This window comes from Nannobrachium achirus (genome assembly GCF_963921795.1).
Source record: "Nannobrachium achirus genome assembly, chromosome: 15".
Lineage (NCBI taxonomy): Eukaryota > Metazoa > Chordata > Actinopteri > Myctophiformes > Myctophidae > Nannobrachium > Nannobrachium achirus.
In genome coordinates this window covers 34,532,336-34,552,120 of record NC_137822.1, presented here as the reverse complement: position 1 = coordinate 34,552,120, position 19,785 = coordinate 34,532,336, and the positions used below count along the sequence as shown (strand labels likewise).

Here is a 19,785-nt window from a genome sequence, read left to right as displayed (position 1 = left end):
TTCTCTCGTGCCCTCTCTAGGGCTCTGGATGAGGGCCGCTGCGTGGCAGAGTGTGCCAAGGGGAAGTACCAGTCGGGTGGACAGTGCCACCTGTGTGACCACACCTGTGCCACCTGCACGGATGCAGCCGCTGCCAGCTGCACCAGCTGTGACACTGGTGAGATGGGCATGCAATTCACTTGCTGTGTGTGTGTGTGTATGTGTGTGTGTGTGTGTGTGTGTGTGTGCGTGCGTGCGTGCGTGCGTGCGTGCGTGCGTGTGTAAATCGTTGTTGTCGGGGGGAAACCTTATTATGTCCAAAACCGTTCGTTTTGTATTCATCGTTTTAAAAAACGATTCAAAGTAGTGAAAATAGGCGATCTACAAGTACACAACGCCTCGCGGTGCAAGGCATTGCGTGTTTTGTGTGACAGCCTTGTATGACGAAGCAGGGCTTTACTTTACGAAAAAACATACACATTTGAAACTTGGAGATACAAGGTTTCTGCCCGATACTGACGAAATGGAACCTTATGAGTCCATTTGGTTCCATTTGAGATTTAAATGACTTACAATGAGGGTTTGACTAGTGTAGATTTGGGTTCTAGAGATAAATAATTCTATCAATACGGGGTCTGTAACCTAATGATCGATAGTCTGACATCTTTATTGACAAGGTGTATACATAAACATAATTGTATCTGTCAAAGGGATAAAACACATTTTCGTGTCCTTGGATTGTCCTTGGTCCTTTGCTGCGTGCGTGTGTACATACGTGCGTGCGACGTGCGTGCTAAATGAAAATCATTAACCATGCAGTACAATTTCTAATGTAGCCCACTGTAAATGACAACCAAACTAACAACTGTATATGGAACCTGCTTACAACCCAACTCAATTATGTATGCTTATAATTAGGACCAGCTGCTATTTCAGCCAGCCCTTGATGCATATCGAACTGGGGGTGCTTGAAAAAAGAAAAAGGCAAAAAAAGAAAAATAAAGAAACACACCCTATATTAAGTGAGTTTGATTGATTGATTGAATATTTTATTAGACAAAAATGGAGAACAGTACAAGTATAGTCAATACAATATAAATGCAGTACAGTAAAAGTACCATTAAACACCCTGCCTAAAAGGAACATCCCAAATAAGTCCTTTTACGATCTTTTTTATGTTGGAAGTCAGTGGTATTCAATTCATGGACATAACAAATAGCAAGCAAAGACAACCTTCAATAATATCGCAGTTCGAAAACACTATATGTACAGGATAGGGGAAACAAGGGGCTGGGGTAAGCAGTGCCTTTTATGAGTTAACTTCATTAAAGTCCCATGACCCCCTAGGGGTCCCGGACCCCCTGTTGAAGACCCATGGCCTACACCTTTTTCAGCTCCTATAATACAAGGCATTCCTTGTTGTTTCTTACTACTATTTATACACCTGTACATTTAAGTACATTTAACACATGTATGTGTTTAAGTAAAAGCACATGTTTGTAGAGTTGCACACAACATCATTTATTGACTGTCCCGCCGGGAAAAAACACCATTATGCCACTGGGCATACAGTACCATAACTCAAAACGTGTGAGCGCCCAATGCATTCACAAAGACATTTGTATCATGTGTCAAGAGTGCTACCAAGTGATCTACCCAAAGACACTAATCAGTACATTCTCAAAGACATTTTGAGTCACCCATGTTATATCCACCTAACCCCAGGTAGGAAGGTGTATGAAAAAATGCACATTCAGATAGGGTCATGTTTTGTTTTTGAATGCTTCTTTTGAAGGTCTTCTTTTTCTCTTCTTCTTTTGGTATCTTTTTTGTTGTTCTTCTAATTAGACAGAAGACAAGATTGATATAGGTGGTGAGTAGCTCATTGAGTTAGATCGCTGAGTTTGTGTTTTAGATGTGGTAGGTTCAAATCCCTCTCAATTCTTTACTTTGAACAGCACAACAAACGACAGACAAATTTGCTGTTAAACATCTTTTTGTTTTTTTCTTTATCATTGTTTGTTAATTGTTCCTCTAATCCAGACCTGGGTATTGTGCGGCCTGGGGGTCGTTTGGTTCACTCTGACTGGCTCTTGTAGGGTTAATGGCAAATGACAAAATAAACACATTTTCTAATTTTACCTCATGCATGGACTAAAGCTGTGTTGCTTTTATTTTGAAGTTTTTTATTCACGTAAATATGGACACAATGCGTACATCAGCATGTGTGTGTGATCATTGATGTTGTCTCAATAACAAACGGGTAGTCAGACGACCTGCCTTACCTTACCCATCAAAAAAGCGGCTAAAAAAAGAAAAGTCGATGCCGAATGCTGGGTTTTCAACAAAAACTTGACTGCTAAGTATTTATTTACTGAAGTCGGAGGTAAAGCTGTGTGTTTAGTTTGCGGGGAGCACTGCCTTTTGGCCCGGCCCTCCACAATATTTTATGTTGTTCATGTGGCCCTGTGGAAAAAATAATTGCCCACCCCTGCTCTAATAAGAAAGAAGACTAATTATTTCAGGTAGTTCTTAGCTCACCGAGTTAGGTTGCTGAGTAGGTAGTTTGCAGGTTTAAATCCCACTTGATTCTTTACTTTGATGATTGATTTCTAAAAAAAAACAACTTCAAGCAACAGCATAACAAATGAGGGACACATTTGCTGTTAGTTTTTTTTTCTTCTTTTTGTATCATTGTTTGTTATTCGATTAATCAAAAAGAAGACTACTAATACAGTATCTGGCCTATACTCCTGTTCGCAATTTGGTGTGAGGGGAGTTTCTCACCTGAACTGAGCCAGTGGGTCCCTAGACATGAAAAATCACAGAGGTGCTCGTCCGCCATAGTGCCACGAATGGCGCAATGGCCAAATCAAATATGGCCGCCATCGGCTATAATGAAAATCCAACTTTTGTGTATATGCACATGCAATACCTCCATTCTGACTAATTTGGGTGCGGGGAATTCATTTCTGATATTGTTTTGACCATTTTGGGTGATTTGGACCTTGAAAGGTCATGGTCAAGGTCATTTTGTAATTCCGAAGACCATGGTCACAACTTGGCCATTGTTAGGAGTAGAAACAGGTGCTGTAGGTCTAAATCAACTAATTCTGACATGTATAATTCATTTCTGGTATTGTTTTGACCATTAAGGATCATCTTGTCTTTGAAATATCAATATCAATGCCATTTTTCAAAAACGATTTTGTCTTTACTAGCACTTTTATTTCATTTTTTCCATAATAGTTTGTTTTGTTTATAACAAAAGACATACTAGTATAAATAGAAGTACACACCCCCATTTAACTTTAAAGGGGGACTTTAAATGGGTGTTTAAATGAGCAAATAAGGCTATTTACGAATAAAAGTGACAAATAAGATCACATAACAAAATCACACACAAAATTAAATAACAATTTCCCTCAAAGTGCACCATATTGTGATTGTGTATTATGATGCAAGTTAGTATGGTGTGTTTTTACAGGATGGATTTGCTATTGTTCCCTGGCAAAATATGATGCACAGAATTCCACCAGCCCAGAAACCATATCGACGAGTGTCACGCTTCAGACATGGGAGTGTACTAAAGTCAAAGTGTTCCTTCCATCCATCGATGTTCCATTGGTTCTAGTCTTTCCTCGGATTCCTTGGCTGTTGCATGCAGGTGGCAAGAAATGCACTAGGAAGGTGCCCTGTTGGTCTCAGCAGTTGTACTGTACTTCTCTGCTACCATGTTCTGTCAAGGTCTTTGCTTCTCCAAAAAAATTTAAGATATTGTACTGTACTCGGTCAGAAGCCATACCTGCATGCTTAGTCCCCACCTGGCTCATGCAGTCATCTGCAGTCTCCAAGGCATATGTGCCTTGATCACTGTCTTGCCTAGTGGTGCTCCAAGATGAGAGACTGATTGATGCAGTGGAAGCACATAGGGCACCCCTAGTGCCATTCTGCAGCCAGATCTCCTTCATCCCCAGTGCTTGAATGTTTAGGGTGTAGTATAGCATTAATGCGAAAGAGACTACGTCAACTCTATGGGGTCCGCTCATAATCCTGACGTTAGGATAGGGATAGGTTTAGTTATAATAGGGCCAATTGACTCCACGTGTAACACCAGCCTCCTCAATCTAGATCAAGAGGTCTGGGATCTCTTCACCACCAGCCTCTTTTGCAGGGAGCCCCTCATCATCAGAGACAACAGAGCTGACAGACACACCCAGAATGCTCTGATGAAGGCTCATAGCCGAAACGCTTAAGCGTTCTTGTTGGTTTGTGCCAATAAAAAAGTGGAAACGTGAGTACTTTTACGCAGGGGTCTCCATTATGTGTAACTGGTCCGATACACATCACTGGCCAGATGGCCAAGAATTGGCACGCATGTCGCCCTGAGGCGTCTTAGTAGACACATCCATCCCTCAGCAACTTTCCAAATTCTGGGTGTCTGAGGAGAACAAACAGTTCTCCAGCTGTGTGTTTGGAATATGGTGTCCAATCAAGCCTGTGGCAATGTTACCATCATTGTCGGACGACAGTGTTTCAGTATAGAGCGCCTGCCTTGAAATCTGAAGGTTCCAGGTTCGATTCCCAGCTCTTCCTGGTTATGTGTCGAAGTGTCCTTGAGCAAGACACTGAATCCCTTACTGCTCCCGATGAGCAGGTTGGAACCTTGCATGGTTTCATGGTGTGTTAATGGGTGAATTGTAAAGTGCTTTGGAGAAAAGCACTATATACTGTAAATGCAGTCCATTTACCATTGTCTCTGATGAAGATGACAAAGGTGGAGTAGAGATTCCAGACATCTTGTATAGGATTGAGGAGGCTGACACATGGTGCATGTACTGACTCCATTATAACCAACCCTAACCTTCACTAACCTAATGGTCGGAATAATGGGATGTCGGAATTATGGCGGACCCCAGAGAGTTGTTGTCTCCTTCGCGTATAACTGCTATACTACGCCCCATATTTACAAGCACTGGCTGCAGAATGGCACTGGTGAAAATTGGAAATGCTTCCACTGCATTGATCTTGGAGCACCACTAGCTAAACACTGATCAAGGCACATATGCCTTGGAGACTGGAGATGACTGCATGGGCCAGGTGGGGATTAAACATGCAGTTATGGCTTCTGACCAAGTACAATATATCTAACAAACTTTGGAGACTGAGAGTCAAAGACTTTGACAGAACAAGAACCAATACAACATGTCATGACATTAGGCTTATCCGTTGTGCTGTATGCAGACTATGGACTGCCCATATACTATACTATGGAGTGGAGGGAGCAAGGAGGGTCATTAGCAGTCCTTTTGTTATTCATTCTATTTCAATGTCTGACTCAGTTTATCCGGACAAGTGACTTTTTGTGTCCGGACAAGTGAATGAGAAATGTACTTGTCCAAAGGACAAGTGCCTCAAAAAGTCAATGTCAAGCCCTGATGGATGGAAGGAACACTTTAGTACACTCCTGCCATGTCTGAAGCGTGACACTCAACGTTATGGCTGCCTTGCTGATGGAGTTCTGTGCATCATATTTTGTGATGGAACATCACATCCTGTAAAAGCACATCACACTAACTTGCATACACAGAATCACAATATGGTGCACTTTGAGGGAAATTGTTACTTAAAGTTGTACCATGTAACTTTTTTTTATAAAACAAATCTTAAAATTGTCCTAACCTAACTGTTAAATCGCTAAAGTTTTAGAACACCCACTCCGTTATTTTCAGCTTCTGAAGCCTTCTCTTTATATGTTTTCTATGATCCTGGCCGTGGACCGGATTTCGCGCCAAAATGACGTAATCTGCATCATCTGTATACGTTGTGTATACGTTGCCCAATCACATCGCCGATCATGCACACATGGTACACTACCGGCCAATCACAGCTTATCTGCTCTGGTCTCTCTCCAGGAAGCGCCTCCGCTTGGCTACAGTGTTTACCATGGTGAAGGATTTTAACCTCTTAATCCACAAATCCTGGCCAGAAAATTACGTTCTACCCCGCGACCGATAGTAATCCGTGGAGGGGTAGAACCCCCTCCACGGATTACTATCGGTCGCGGTGGTTTGCGGCGCCGCTCCGGTGGTCCGCGGCGGTGGTCCGCGACGACTCCGGCCGAAAAACGGCCGAAAAAAGCAATACCGCTACTGACCACTAGTTGAACTTACACAGTATAGCTTTAATTTTGTGTGTGATTTTGTTATGTGATCTTATTTGTCACTTTTATTCGTAAATAGTCTTATTTGCTCATTTAAACACCCATTTAAAGTCCATCTTTAAAGTTAAATGGGGGTGTTTACTTATATTTATCACTAGTATGTCTTTGGTTATAAACAAAACAAACTATTATGAAAAAATAAAATAAAAGTGCTAGTAAAGACAAAATTGTTTTTGAAAAATGGCATTGATATTGATATTTCAAAGACAAGAAGATCCTTAATGGTCAAAACAATACCAGAAATGAATTATACATGTCAGAATTAGTTGATTTAGACCTTAAGCACCTGTTTTTACTCCTAACAATGGCCAAGGTGTGGCCATGGTCTTCGGAATTACAAAATGACCTTGACCATGACCTTTCAAGGTCCAAATCACTCAAAATGGTCAAAACAATATCAGAAATGAATTCCCCGCACCCAAATTAGTCAGAATGAAGGTATTGCTTGTGCATATACACAAAAGTTGGATTTTCATTATAGCCGATGGCGGCCATATTTGATTTGGCCATTGCGTCATTCGTGGCACTATGGCGGATGAGCACCTCTGTGATTTTTCATGTCTAGGGACCCACTGACTCAGTTCAGGTGAGAAACTCCCCTCACACCAAATTGCGAACAGGAGTATAGGCCAGATACTGGAGTATACCTGTTGCAGACAGTTGTTAGCTCACTGAGTTAGATCACTGAGTTAGTGATCTGGAGGTGGATGGTTCAAATCCCACTCATCTCTATACTTTGTTTGTCTAATTAGAAAAAAGACCATAACGATGAAGGCAGCAAAGTAGCTCAATGAGATACGACACTGAGCTAAAAGTCCTCAATTTTATTAAGTACTTGTTATAGAGCTGTGTAGTTGACTCCACCCCTTTCCCTTGATTGGTCAAATAAGTTGGTTACCTGCTATGCAAAGCATGCTGGGAAAAGCATGCTTCTATGTTTCCAGGGGAATTTGCTAAGCGGTCGTGAGCTAAAAATGTTAAATGTGTCATTTCCATGTGTATGCCTCGGCAAGCTGACTGACACACGTCGGAATTTGATTTGTCAGTATTTGAGCCTAAACCCTAACCCTAGCTGCTAGGGTGCTAGCTTAGGGTTGAGCTCCCTCACCCATGTTCAGCAGAGAGAAGTAACATGTCTTTAATGATTTTTGATTAAGTCAAAAGACATGATTATCTCCATTGAATATATGATGTTATCAATACAACTAAAACAGTTGTAATGCATACTCTATGATTCAGTCCTTGAAATTAAACTTAAGACAAGTTGAAATGTGGTTATCACATGACCTATATTGTAGAAACACAGGATTTGAATATAAATTACTCACATTAAACAAACATGTTACATTAAATGAACTAATGTGAGTTGTAATAATGGAATTTCGAGCCAATAATATTACTGGAGGCTAACCTATCCAGTGAAAAAATGACCACCAAGGTAATCAATAAAGTCAATCAACGAATTCGCTTCTTGCAAAGAGTTGCCCCACTGATCAATATTAAATCCCGAAAGACACTAGGAGGTGCTCTTATTGGGCCCCTCATTGATTACGGAGTCCTTGTCTGGTATCGCGACGCCCCAGCTGCCTTAAAGCTAAAGCTCCAAACAGCCCAAAACAAACTAATTAGGGTTGTGCTTGGTCTCCCTCCTCTGACCCACCTTACCGAGCATCACCACGAAAGCGTGGGGTGGCTCAAAGTAGCTGACAGAGTACAGCATCTTGCAATGGGCCTGGTGTACAAGATACACTACACCTCCAAGATTCCCATGTACCTGACAAACTACTTCTTAAAGGTCAAGGATGTTCACGATCATAACACCAGAGGCAGCTCCACTAATCATCATCAGCGTAGATTTAACACTAAACAAGGCGCTAACTCGTTCTCCTGCTATACCATCAACATGTGGAACGCCCTTCCACAAGCCCTAAAGGAGAGCAAATCCCTAGCCTCCTTCAAAATTGGTATGAAAAGTCACCTTCAGACAGCAGCTACCCGTGACTTGTAAATAGACTAAGCCCCCATGCTCCCCCCCCCCTTTTTCTTTGTATTCTGCCTTTTGTATTTGATGTTATGCTTTTGAAACTGATATTATCCTAGATAAAGTACTATGTTCTATCCGTCTGTCTTTCAATGTTATATGAGATACTTAAAGTGTGGTTCCTGTGGAAATAAGCCTCGGCTTTCTAGGATCTCCTTTTAGTTGACCTTGTACCAGTGATTTGTACTGTCATGAAACTGTACTTTTTTCTATTGCAAACTTCTAATAAATTCTTCAATCAATCAATCAAAACATAATTGTATTAAGTAGCTTATGTGTAATGTTTTTAACTGTGTAATATTTAACTAAAAAGTGCAAAATTAAGATACAGTCCTTGCACATAGAGTGTTCTGAGTTCAAATCCAGCGTCAAGTTTTCTCTAACTTTTACCTGGCTCTTTTACTCATCTTACACTGAAGAGCATGAGAACACATGAAATACAAACTACAGGTGATGCAGTGGTAAAGGCATAGAATTAGCAAACCAGCAGGAACATTTTCCCTAGTTTTACCTGGCTCTTGTAAGTGTAACCCATTTTTTGCTAAAACTACAAAGTAAAGTCATAACTTCAATGGAACCAGTCCTTGAGTATATTAGGTTCTGAGTACAAAAATTGCATTGAATTGTCTCTAACTTTTACCTGGATCTTTTACCTGGCTTTATCTAATATTATACTGCAGAACACACAACAGAACCATGAGTACAAATCATGAGTATGAACTAGGCCTACAGTTGGTGCAGTGGTAAAGATCTAGAGCTTGCAATTCTGAAGACCTTGCATAGATCATTTTTTTTTCCTGTCTCTTCCAGCCCCCCCAAAAAAACCCATTCATTAACTCTAAACCTTGCCTTTCATTTCTGTGATTATCTAAATGGGCGTGTCAGTACTCTTTTGAAATTGAGTTCTTGTTTATGTCACAAAGGGGCTTATTTCCTATTGGGCCCCCTCGAGAAGGGGGTGGTACTTTTTGGGAGGCTATGTTATATGAGGTGGAACCATGAAGTAAAGTGGTACTAAAATTGTCTTGAATGGATGGACTTTAAGACATTATGCTAATCTTCTTTTAGCATTCAAATTTTAACCTAAAGAGTGCCTTGCTTCCAACAAAGGGCATTTTGGTAATGCATCTGATATGGCTTGGAATTAGAGACAGACAGAATATGAAAATCAAATATCTGAGTGGTTGTTTAGACAAAAACCTGTATACAATTGTGTTATGGACTTATGTTAATATGAAATATGTCATTTGAAATGCATGGTGGGGCCCCTTTAAAAATGTATAAGAGTACTTTCAGAGTTAACCTCCCGAGTAGTCATGGTTATGATATGGTCCTTATTGCCAGGAGGTTCCCCGTTCAATCCCAGCAAGAGTAGTTCTAATCATTTTACATGACTCTTTACCTTTATCTAATATTTTATTGAAGAACGTGCAAGAGAACAGAATCATCAGGAATCATGGTGGAGTAGTGGTTAAGATATAAGTCTTATATGATGGTGGTTCTAGGTTCAAATCCACTGAGCATGTTTTTCCAAGTTCAAACTGGAACTACCACAAGCAGAACGATTTCCTTTTCTTTTCTTTTCTTCTAAAGCAGTGGTTAAGATATAGGGCTTGCAATCAGTATGTTCTTGGTTTGAAACCAGCAAGAACATTTTCCCAAGTTTTACCTGGCTCTTAAAACCCAATCTTTTAGTAAGATATCAACATAGACTCAGTGAAGTAATAACTTCAGTGGTATAGTGGTTCAGCTACAGGCCTTTGGTATAGAGGATAGTGAGTTCAATACCAGTAGTGACAGATCTCCAACTTTTACCTGGATCTTTTACATTTATCTAAACTTACAGTGAACTACACACAAGAGAACAGTGTAAGTACAAACTACAGTTGGTGCAGTGGTAAAGACATGAAGACATGGAATTTGCAGCTTTTAAGCCCTTGGTTCAAACCCCGCATATCTGCCATCGTTTACATTACTTGTGCACCTTTATCTAATCTTGTTTTGAAAAACATGCAAGAGAAACCACGAAGTGTTAACCTTGATGGAGTAATGGTTATGAAATGGGACTTACTGCCACAAGGTTGTTGGTTCATTCCCAGTAAGGATCTTTAGTTTAGTTTTACCTGCCTCTTTTACCCTTGTCTAATTTTTTGAATCAAGAAAAAGCCAAAGAGAGCAAAGCAGCATGAACCTTGGTGGAGCAGTGGTTAAAGTTCATGTCTTACCATCTGGAGGTCGTGGGTTCAAATCCACTAGGTGTATTTTTCAAGTTTGAACCAGCATTACCACAAGCAAAAACAATTGTTTATTTTATCATTCTTTATTTCCTCTTTTTGCCCAGATTTTTGATGCAGTGGCTAAGATACAGGGCTTGCAATCAGGATGATTGATTTGAAACCAGCAAGAACATTTCCCATGTTTTGTCTGGCTCTAGCAACTTAATCTTTCATTAAAAGCTACAAAATTGGAAAGATATCATGTCAAATTCAGTAGACTAGCGGTTAAGCCGCAGCCCTTATAAGTACAGGGTTATGGGTTCAAAACCAGCCAGGAATTTTCTCCATATTTTATCTAGTTATTTTACCTTTATGTAATTTTGAAAGAAACACATTAATAATTCCAGTGGCGCAGTGGTAAGATCCCTGACTGGTAACCCAAAGGGTTCTGGTACGACTCCAGAAAGGGATTCTGTCAACTTTTATCTTACTCTTGCACCTTTATCTAATCCTTTAGTGAAAATGTGCAAGAGAACTGAAACCAAGCAAACCTCATGGAGTAGTGGTTAAGGTAAAGGCCTTGTGCCCAGAAGGTCATCAGTTCAAACCTGGGAAGGATATTGCTCAAAATTTTAACCGGCTCCTATACCTTTAACTAATCTTCACTTAAAATTGTGTAAGAGAACCATTGCTACTAGAGCCATGGTGGTGCAGTGGAAAAGATACAGAACTTATAAGTCTTGTGCCCATAAGGTCATTAGTTCAAACCTGGGAAGGATGTTGCTCAAAATTTTAACCGGCTCCTATACCTTTAACTAATCTTCAATTAAAGTTGTGTAAGAGAACCATTGCTACTTGAGCCATGGTGGTGCAGTGGAAAAGATACAGGACTTACAAGCAGAAGGTTCCTAGTTCGAACCCAGAATAGGGGTTTTCCGAAGTCTTACTTGGCTCTTGTACCTTTACCTCTGATCTTTCACTTAAAAGCTTGCAAGAGAACAGATTAAGTAAGAACCACAGTAGGGCAGTGGTTAAGAAAATTGCCTCAGAGTTCAAAGACTGCAAGTTCAAACCTCACCAATGGTGAAGGAGCAGTCTGAAAGATGGTTCAAGGAACAACACCTGCAATGGTGAATGAACAGTCTGAAAGATGGTTAAAGGAACAACCCCGAAAGATGATACAAGGGAAAAATAAATAAAACCCCGAAAGATGGCACAATGCAAACCCCGAAAGATGGTAGTAGACAGTAAACATCAGAAAACCCCAAAAGATGGCACAATGGATATTCCCAAAATGCAACCCCCGAAAGATGGGAAAAGACAGTAAACATCAGAATGTAAGATGTACAACACTAACAAGATTCCAAAAGCAACGTCTCAAGATGGGCGGCAACAAAAGGGAGAAGAGCAAGCGCGGCAGAGAAGAGAAAGGGAGGCAGAGAATAAAGGGAGAAGTAACAAAACAAATATTTAAATTTTATTTAAATTTTAAGCCCCTCCCTCTACCACCTGAGGCAGGCGGGCTAAATCCATCCGACTCTTCTTATGGCCAAAAAATAGGAACTGGTGTAGCCTGGATTCAAACCCCCAACCTTCTGCTTATAAGTCCTGTGTGTTACCTTTATACCACCAGGTCTTTCACACTGAACTTATATTTTGGGTCATATTTGAAGTCGAAGCAAGAGACGGCAGTTAAAAACATACAAATATTTAAATATTCGCATATTTAATGTGGTGTTCTGTTTTTTCCATCATAAAGCTCATTGGAGAAAGGTGCTATATAAATGCACCATTTACCATTTATATATAAGTAATTTGATACATTACCAAAAATAGAAAAGTTATTTTCTAATCAAAAAGATTAGCTTACATTAAAATAATTAATGGCTATAAGGTTTCAGACGGCGTCGTACTACACCCAAAGCCAAACGTACATGTTTAACTGAAAAATATCAGTCATGGCATGCAGCATATCACATTAATGAACAATTATAAGCTGAGACACATAGTTATCAACTGCATTCAGTTTTTTAACTGATTTTTTGACAGCATTCTGCCTGTTTGACTTGAAACTTACATAAAATAGATTCCAACCACTTTACATAAAATAGATTCCAACCTCCATTCCATGTCTTTGTTACAACATAAAAACCTCACCTCAACCATTAATAAAGGCTATGCGCATGCATAAAGTGAATGGCAAATTGAGTGGCAAACGAGTGTCAATGTGAGTGGCAAAGTAAGTTGTTTAACATTGTTTAATGCAATCAGATAGGACCTTTCTGTTTAGATGTATGGGCTGTCAAGGCCAGAAAGTAGTTTTTGCCACTCAATAGGCGTTCCCGCATAACTTCTGGGTATGATGATGATGTCACACACCTCTATATACTGTAGTAAATAAAACTCATATCATAGGACACGATATATCCTATGACAACATACTGTAATAATACTATCAAAAACATGAACCTAACTAACCCTATGTCGTCAAAAAACACGACAAGGTGGGTTTTGATTTAATTTCTTTATTGACACAAATTTATATAAATAAACGCCTGTCAAAAGGATTTCCATTGAGTTGTGTGTGTGTGTGTGTGTGTGTGTGTGTGTGTGTGTGTGTGTGTGTGTGTGTGTGTGTGTGTGTATCTGTTGGGAGGAGAGCAGATATAATTATTACAGGAAAACAAAATCAATAACATTTCCAATTAACGATTCAATTAAAATAACATTAACAATATGGGTGTATAGAACCTGTTTTCAATGTCCCAAATAGTGTTGTTTTGTGGTGTTAACACCTTGACGTCCGAAATAGAATGGTGGTTGGTAGATTAGCCGTGACATTTCTATTATTGTATTGTGATCTGAGACATAATATTATGTTTATAAACATGACCCCGCAGCCCCTCCATCTTGAACAGCGCCGCTGTTTTTTCTTTTTTTTTTTCCCCCAGGCCAGTAACTCACCATGATTTTCTCGATTTCCGTTGGGATAGAATGGGGGTTTTGGCCGATCGTCGATGTCCCCGTGCGTTTCGCGTGCGCGATCCTTTCACGTAAATGTCCCCGCAAATAGTCCATGTGTGACTGAAGAACAGAACTGAAAAGTTTCGCTAGCATAGCCCCAAGCATGGCTGCAGGAGGAGCTCGAGTGTGTAGACAGTAAACGGATGGGTGGAAGGTGCCTTGGAGAAGGAGAGGCGCTGACGTCACCTCTGCTTCATGCACGGTCTGCATGAGCTATCAGTGCACGAGTGGTGACTAGGGAAGGTTAGACGATCGCCGATTTTCGGATCAAAAGCTTTTATTCCGGTTTTAAAGACAAAGTCCGGGAATGTACGACGTGGCTGAGAGTCCCTGGGGGGATGTGCGATATAGTACGGTTTTAACATTAAGGGGCTCCCCTTGGCTTAGAAGGTGTTAAGGGCAGTTCACAGTTCACACTGAGCACTATGAAATACAATAGTGAACCATATAGTCATAGTTATAGTGTGAATGGCCCTTTGATGTTAGGCCCTATGATATTTGTATGGTGTGTGGGTTAAATTATTACCCTCTGGTAACACTCTAACATGGTGTGGTCTCATAGAGAGGGTAACTTTGTATGGTGTGTGGGTTATACCATCTGGTAACACTCTAACATGGTGTGGTCTACTAGAGAAGGTTACATTCTTACCCTCTGGTAACACTCTAACATGTTGTGATCTCATAGAGAAGGTGGAGTTCTCTGCATCAGGATCCTGATCCACTCCCTCAACAGTGGATCCACCCTGAAAGTCAAACACAAAGGTCATTAACTGATGCAAAGTTATATTTATAATCAATTCATTTCAACAGTATAATAATGATCAGATACTATAGCTATAGACAGTTATATCTATAATCCACCCAAGGACACATTTTACAGTATAATTACTCAGGATTCCTTGTTCCCTGTCTCAATCTGAAGGGGTCAAAGAAAGGCTACTTTGTTGATTTTCTTTTACCTTGCACGCCTGGTTATGTTTGGAGTTATTTGTGTTTTGTTCAGAGCACACACCTGACCCAAAAGACCATTGATATTAAATATTGATGATGATAGTTAAATCAAGAAATTGACATATGGTCCGACCAAAAGCACATTTTGTCAGGAGATATAGTCGGCCCTTTGGTGTTTTCATATTTTCTAATGTGGCCCCCTTTGAAAAAGGTTTGGACACCCCTGATTTAGGAGGTCTAAAATCAGCCTCAAATCTTAATGGGAGGAGAACGGCCCTGTGTGAGTGATTCAGATTGTAACTCTAAAGTACGCCTGTGTTGAAAGAAGTTATAAGTCACGGTCAATTATAATCAGTTACTTGCTGCCATTTGCTATACAGCATATACCCTAGAACACTCACAGCCATGGTTTTACTTTGTTTTAGTAAAATAATCTGATAACAAAATGATGCTCAATTTGGGGCAGAGGTTCTTCCTTGACCTACTGGGAGACAAGCAAAGTTTGAGCTGCACGCACACATGCACACACAGTGTGAAGTGAGTGGTGCCATTTATGAGTTCATTTCATGAAGTGTCCCACAAAGCTTGGCCAATGTGACCCTGGGCGTACAACACACATTGAGCGTTTGTGTCAAGATGTAGGCCAGATGTATGCCACGCTTCAGAGCCCGGACAAAGCCAGATGTTGGAGCTTATAAACAACATCTGTCCCATCTGCACTAGTCTGGGGCCGTAACGCTACACCACTGATAAATAACATCCCAATCAAACAATAGATTAAAACCTACATCAGTGACATTACAATGAATGCATTTAGCAGACACTCTTCCATTCAGAGTGACTTACATTAAGCAAGGTAAACACATACTGTAGGCCTACATAGAATGCAGAGAGAAAGTATAGTGCCTCAGTAAACTATAGGGTCACAAACAATATAGGAACCCCTTTTGTTTAATTTTTTACATTATCCACTTAATAACTTAACCAGCATCTCTATTCTAGTGCGAACATTCGCCAAAAATAGCCGATTTACAAGCTCACAACACGTAGCAGTGATTTGGTGAAGAGGGGAAAACCAATGTCGTAACCAATAAACCAATACAAGTAGCCAAAGGTCATGTTAAATGTCTGGAAATACATATGAACATGAATCCAACACAACAACGATGACAGTGCTGTCAAACAAGTCTATGAAAAATTCATCAGAAGGTTTGATCTGTACACTGAAACTGTGGGATAGCAGGTAAACAATGAACCTAGCATCAGTCTGAATAACATTCTTTCTAAATTACAATGTTAACATTGTGGTCAAGAAAAACAAGCCTAAGTAACAAAAACAAGAATGACCAGCATATATGTACATCTGCATGGCCGTCATATCTAGGTCAGTCACTAACATCAATCCAGCACAATGTGGAAGGGACACGCTCTCTTCTCCTCCAGGCTAGTTTGTTAGTCCAGTGGTTCTCAACCGCGACCCCCAAAATAATCATATTTGAACTGGGGACCCCCCACCCTGACAAGCACTTGGAATTGCAGGAGTTGAAGCATTACATTTAGTTTGACTCCACAGATATTAAATATTGTGAAAAATAGCTGATCGACAAGCTCAACATGCTGAGAGGGATTGTGAGCTTGTAGATTGGATATTTTCAAAATGTTTGCCTCTTTCTTATATTATTTGACAATTTGGCCAATGTTTGACCAGTTTTTATAGTAGTCACTAATGTGTTAGTGGAGCAGCCACAGCCCACTCTGTAGTCACTAATGTCAGCTGTTATGGTGGAAACACAGAGTTAAGGGTTATGGGGAGAGTGAAGTGTTACGGGTAGGGGTGTGCGATATGGAAAAATACAATATCACAATATTCTTCCAAGCTGTATCACAATACACAATCTCATTATGATTATTTTTCATGTTGGTTTTTATGGTTATTTTTCAATTTACTTAACGATACAACCATCTACGAGGTAACAAACTAAAAGAAAAAGGAGTAACAGACCATTTGGACCAGTGGTCCTCAAAGTGGGGTCCAGGGACTCTCTGGGTTCCTTTTGGGGAGGTCTAAATTGACCCTTACAAGTATGTAACTCTGACAGTGTACAAATTAAACCAAATGGACACTTATAGGTCCATTTGGTTTCATTTTTATACTGTCAAAGTTAACGAGAGACCTTGACATTTTATAAGTTTGATTAAGACCAAAATGTAGGTTTAAATGTTTTCTGCAATGAATCTCTGTATTAACAATTCAACCGGATTTTCTATCCACGAGTTTCCAACGCCCCATAGTGCATTGCGCAGACGTCTGCACCGAGCTTCCGACGCCGATTTACAAGCTCACAACGAGTTGCATCTGCGACGCGACGTGAGCTTGTATGTCTGCTGTTAAACCCGGAAGTTTGGTCCCGATAGTCTCCAGTAAACTCCCGCGGAAACTTGTGGATAAGGCTCCCTCATTGTATCACAATATATACCGGTACAATATCTCTGAAATGCAATATTGTGGAAATATTGTATCATCTCAACAATATTTATCACTATATTGCCCACCCCTAGTTACAGGCTGAGGTGGAGTCTGAAGAATGTGAAGATGAGTCTTCAGACTACGATGGAAAGTCAGGAGTGATTCTGCGGTTCTAACTGCAATGGGGAGTTACTGTAGTTTCACAGTTTGTGAGCCAGGACAGGGAGAGGAGTCTGGGACGTGTGGAGCGTTGTACCGGATGTTGTCCTAGAGTGAAAACTTTGGCTGGTTGGAGACCAGGCATGCTGCATTTGCTGGGGTTTCAGTGCACAAACATGCTGGGCCAGTGAGGAGAGAGTTACACTAGCAGTAGTTTTGATAAGATTGAGGTCTGGATAAGGAGCTGGTCAGCTGGGCTGACTCCTGGGTGAGGAAGGGTCTGAACCTTACAATGTTACTGAATCCAAAGCGGTGCATCCGTCTTTGCCGAGCGTCTGCATGAACACACCTGTCAGCGTGGAGTATTAGGCGGGAGAAGTAGGACGAAAGCGCTGCCTCTAGTTAGCTGGCATAATACAAGTGAGCTTGTAGATTGGCTATTTTCACAATATTTATCTGTGGAACCGAGTCAAACTAAATGTAATACCTGCAATTCCAAGTGCTTGTCAGGGTGGTGGGGGCCCCAGTTGATTATTTGAGGTTTGCAGCCTGAAAAGTCAGGGAACCCTTGATGTGTGCCTTGAATGTTGTTGGAACGGAAGTCACCAGAGATGGAAACAGTGAGATCCTGCATGGGGCAGGACTTACCTGGGAAGAAGAGAAGCTCAGTTTTGTCTGGGTTCAGCTTGAGGTGGTGAAAAGAAAACATCCACTGTGAGATGTCAGCCAGACATGCAGCGATGCACTCTTCAACCTGAGTGGTAGAGGAGTGGAGAGAGAAACGGTTACAATTCACTAATTGCGACCGAAGGTCCTCAGTTTACCATGAGAAATGTCGCAGCTTGTCTTCGCCTGTCTGTCTGTCTGTGTCAGTCAGTCAGTAAGTAAGTACACATTTTTACAGTCTATGGGTTGGTTCCCTTGTCACTGTGACATCACAGGTGATATCACAGGTGACATCACCTATGTAAAAGTCCATATATGGGTATTCCCCCATATATGAAGATCCCTGATGTCATCGATATATATCACTGGCCAGATGGCCAAGACATGGCCCATATCTGTGTGGCTGGTTCAGATAGGGATCTCCATGTATGGGCATACAATATATTGTATGTATGGACCAGCAGTCTTGGTGATGTCACCATCAATAAGTGTGACCTGATATAAACGTAAAGGGCGATGTCATAATATTGATGCATACAGTATAAGGGCCATGAGAGTGGCCGTCTATGCCCGTAGCATAGCATATGCCAGATGGGCATAGATGGACACAAACGGGCATATGTCCGATAAGCTTGAGGATTGGTGGCTTCACATGACACTTTGACCAGACTATAAGTGGGCCAATTTCCATGATTGGTCAGGTTATTATAAAAAGGGCGAAGCGGGCGCAAACCTCTAGTTATTATAATAATAAAGGATAAAATAAATATATATGGGCATTCCCAGAAACAAAATCCCTTTTATGCCCATATATGGAGATTTCCGATGTCATCAATCCAAGGCCCTAACTGGCCCAAGAGCTTGCTTTACTCTGATTTGGGCGTAGTATGAAAACCAGAAGATCATGTGAGTGCGTGCATGCATCAGTCAGTCCATCACGCTCCATATGTGGCCAAGACAGTCCCTTTTATGCCCATATATGGAGGTCCCTGATGTCATCAATATTAAGCCCATATCTGGGAATGCCCATATATGGACATATATTGTGTCAGTCTCTGTTGTTTCAGCACAACCTTGCTTCTCACCCTTAGGGTGTCTTACTGGTAATAAGGAGTCAAATATCAGATCCTAGATCAGTGTTTCACTTGATGATTGATTGTCATACAAAAAATGGCCCATCTACAAGCTCACAACGTGTCGCATTGCGATGCATTGTGAGCTTATAGATCAGATATACATAGCTATATTTTTTGCAACATGGAGACAATTATGATGGCGATTATATCATAATTGTGACAATGCCTATCAGTGACATTTCAACCAACCAATAGTAGCAAAACAATAACATCATTAAAGCAGCATCATACATGTAAGAAAGAAGTAGTGAATCACTCTGTTTTTATTTCAAAAAATGATTCTAACATGAAGGACACATCCAATCCAAAGGAACATTTATTTTTGTAGTTAGCTTCACAAACTACAGTTGTTTCCTGATTGCTTGTTGGAGTTTTTTCTTTTCTTTTTTATCCTCAATGAAAGTATTGTCTATGCTCACAGTTCCTCTAAACTGAAAACTTTAGACAGACTGCTGCCTGCAAGCAGTTTACCAACAAGATGAGTTTGGGTGAGCTGGAGAACACTAGCCTGGTTAATAAACCAGACTGCACAACACCACCCCCTGTCGAAGTGTGTGATAAGAGTCTGACACTTGCAGTCAGGCTAGGAGAACACAGTACTGACTGACTGACTGACTGACTGACTGACTGACTGACTGACTGACTGACTGACTGACTGACTGACTGACTGTACCTGGATCCTCTGGTGTGCAGTGGTGTAAAGTAGCAAAGTACTTTACTTAAGTAATGTACTTAAGTACAATTTTGAGGTATTTGTACTTTACTTGAGTATTTCCAATTTCCAATACTTTTACATCTACTCCGCTACATCTCTGATCCAAATATTGTACTTTTACAATCCGACAATTCTACATGTATTTGAGAACTTTAGTTACTAGTTACTTTACAGATATATAATATACATTTTTCTAATATTATAAAAC

At 40.6% G+C, this 19,785-nt stretch overlaps 1 protein-coding gene across 1 annotated transcript in view; it reads left to right on the top strand.

Annotated features, from left to right (window-relative positions):
* pcsk5a (proprotein convertase subtilisin/kexin type 5a) overlaps positions 1–19,785 on the top strand; it is a gene marked incomplete at its 3' end in the record, with an annotated part of 97,072 nt that overhangs the window by 54,364 nt on the left and 22,923 nt on the right. The window contains exon 18 of the mRNA XM_080743582.1: positions 21–157. Within this exon, the coding sequence (XP_080599708.1) occupies positions 21–157 (137 nt within the window). The remainder of the gene's footprint in view (positions 1–20; positions 158–19,785) is intronic.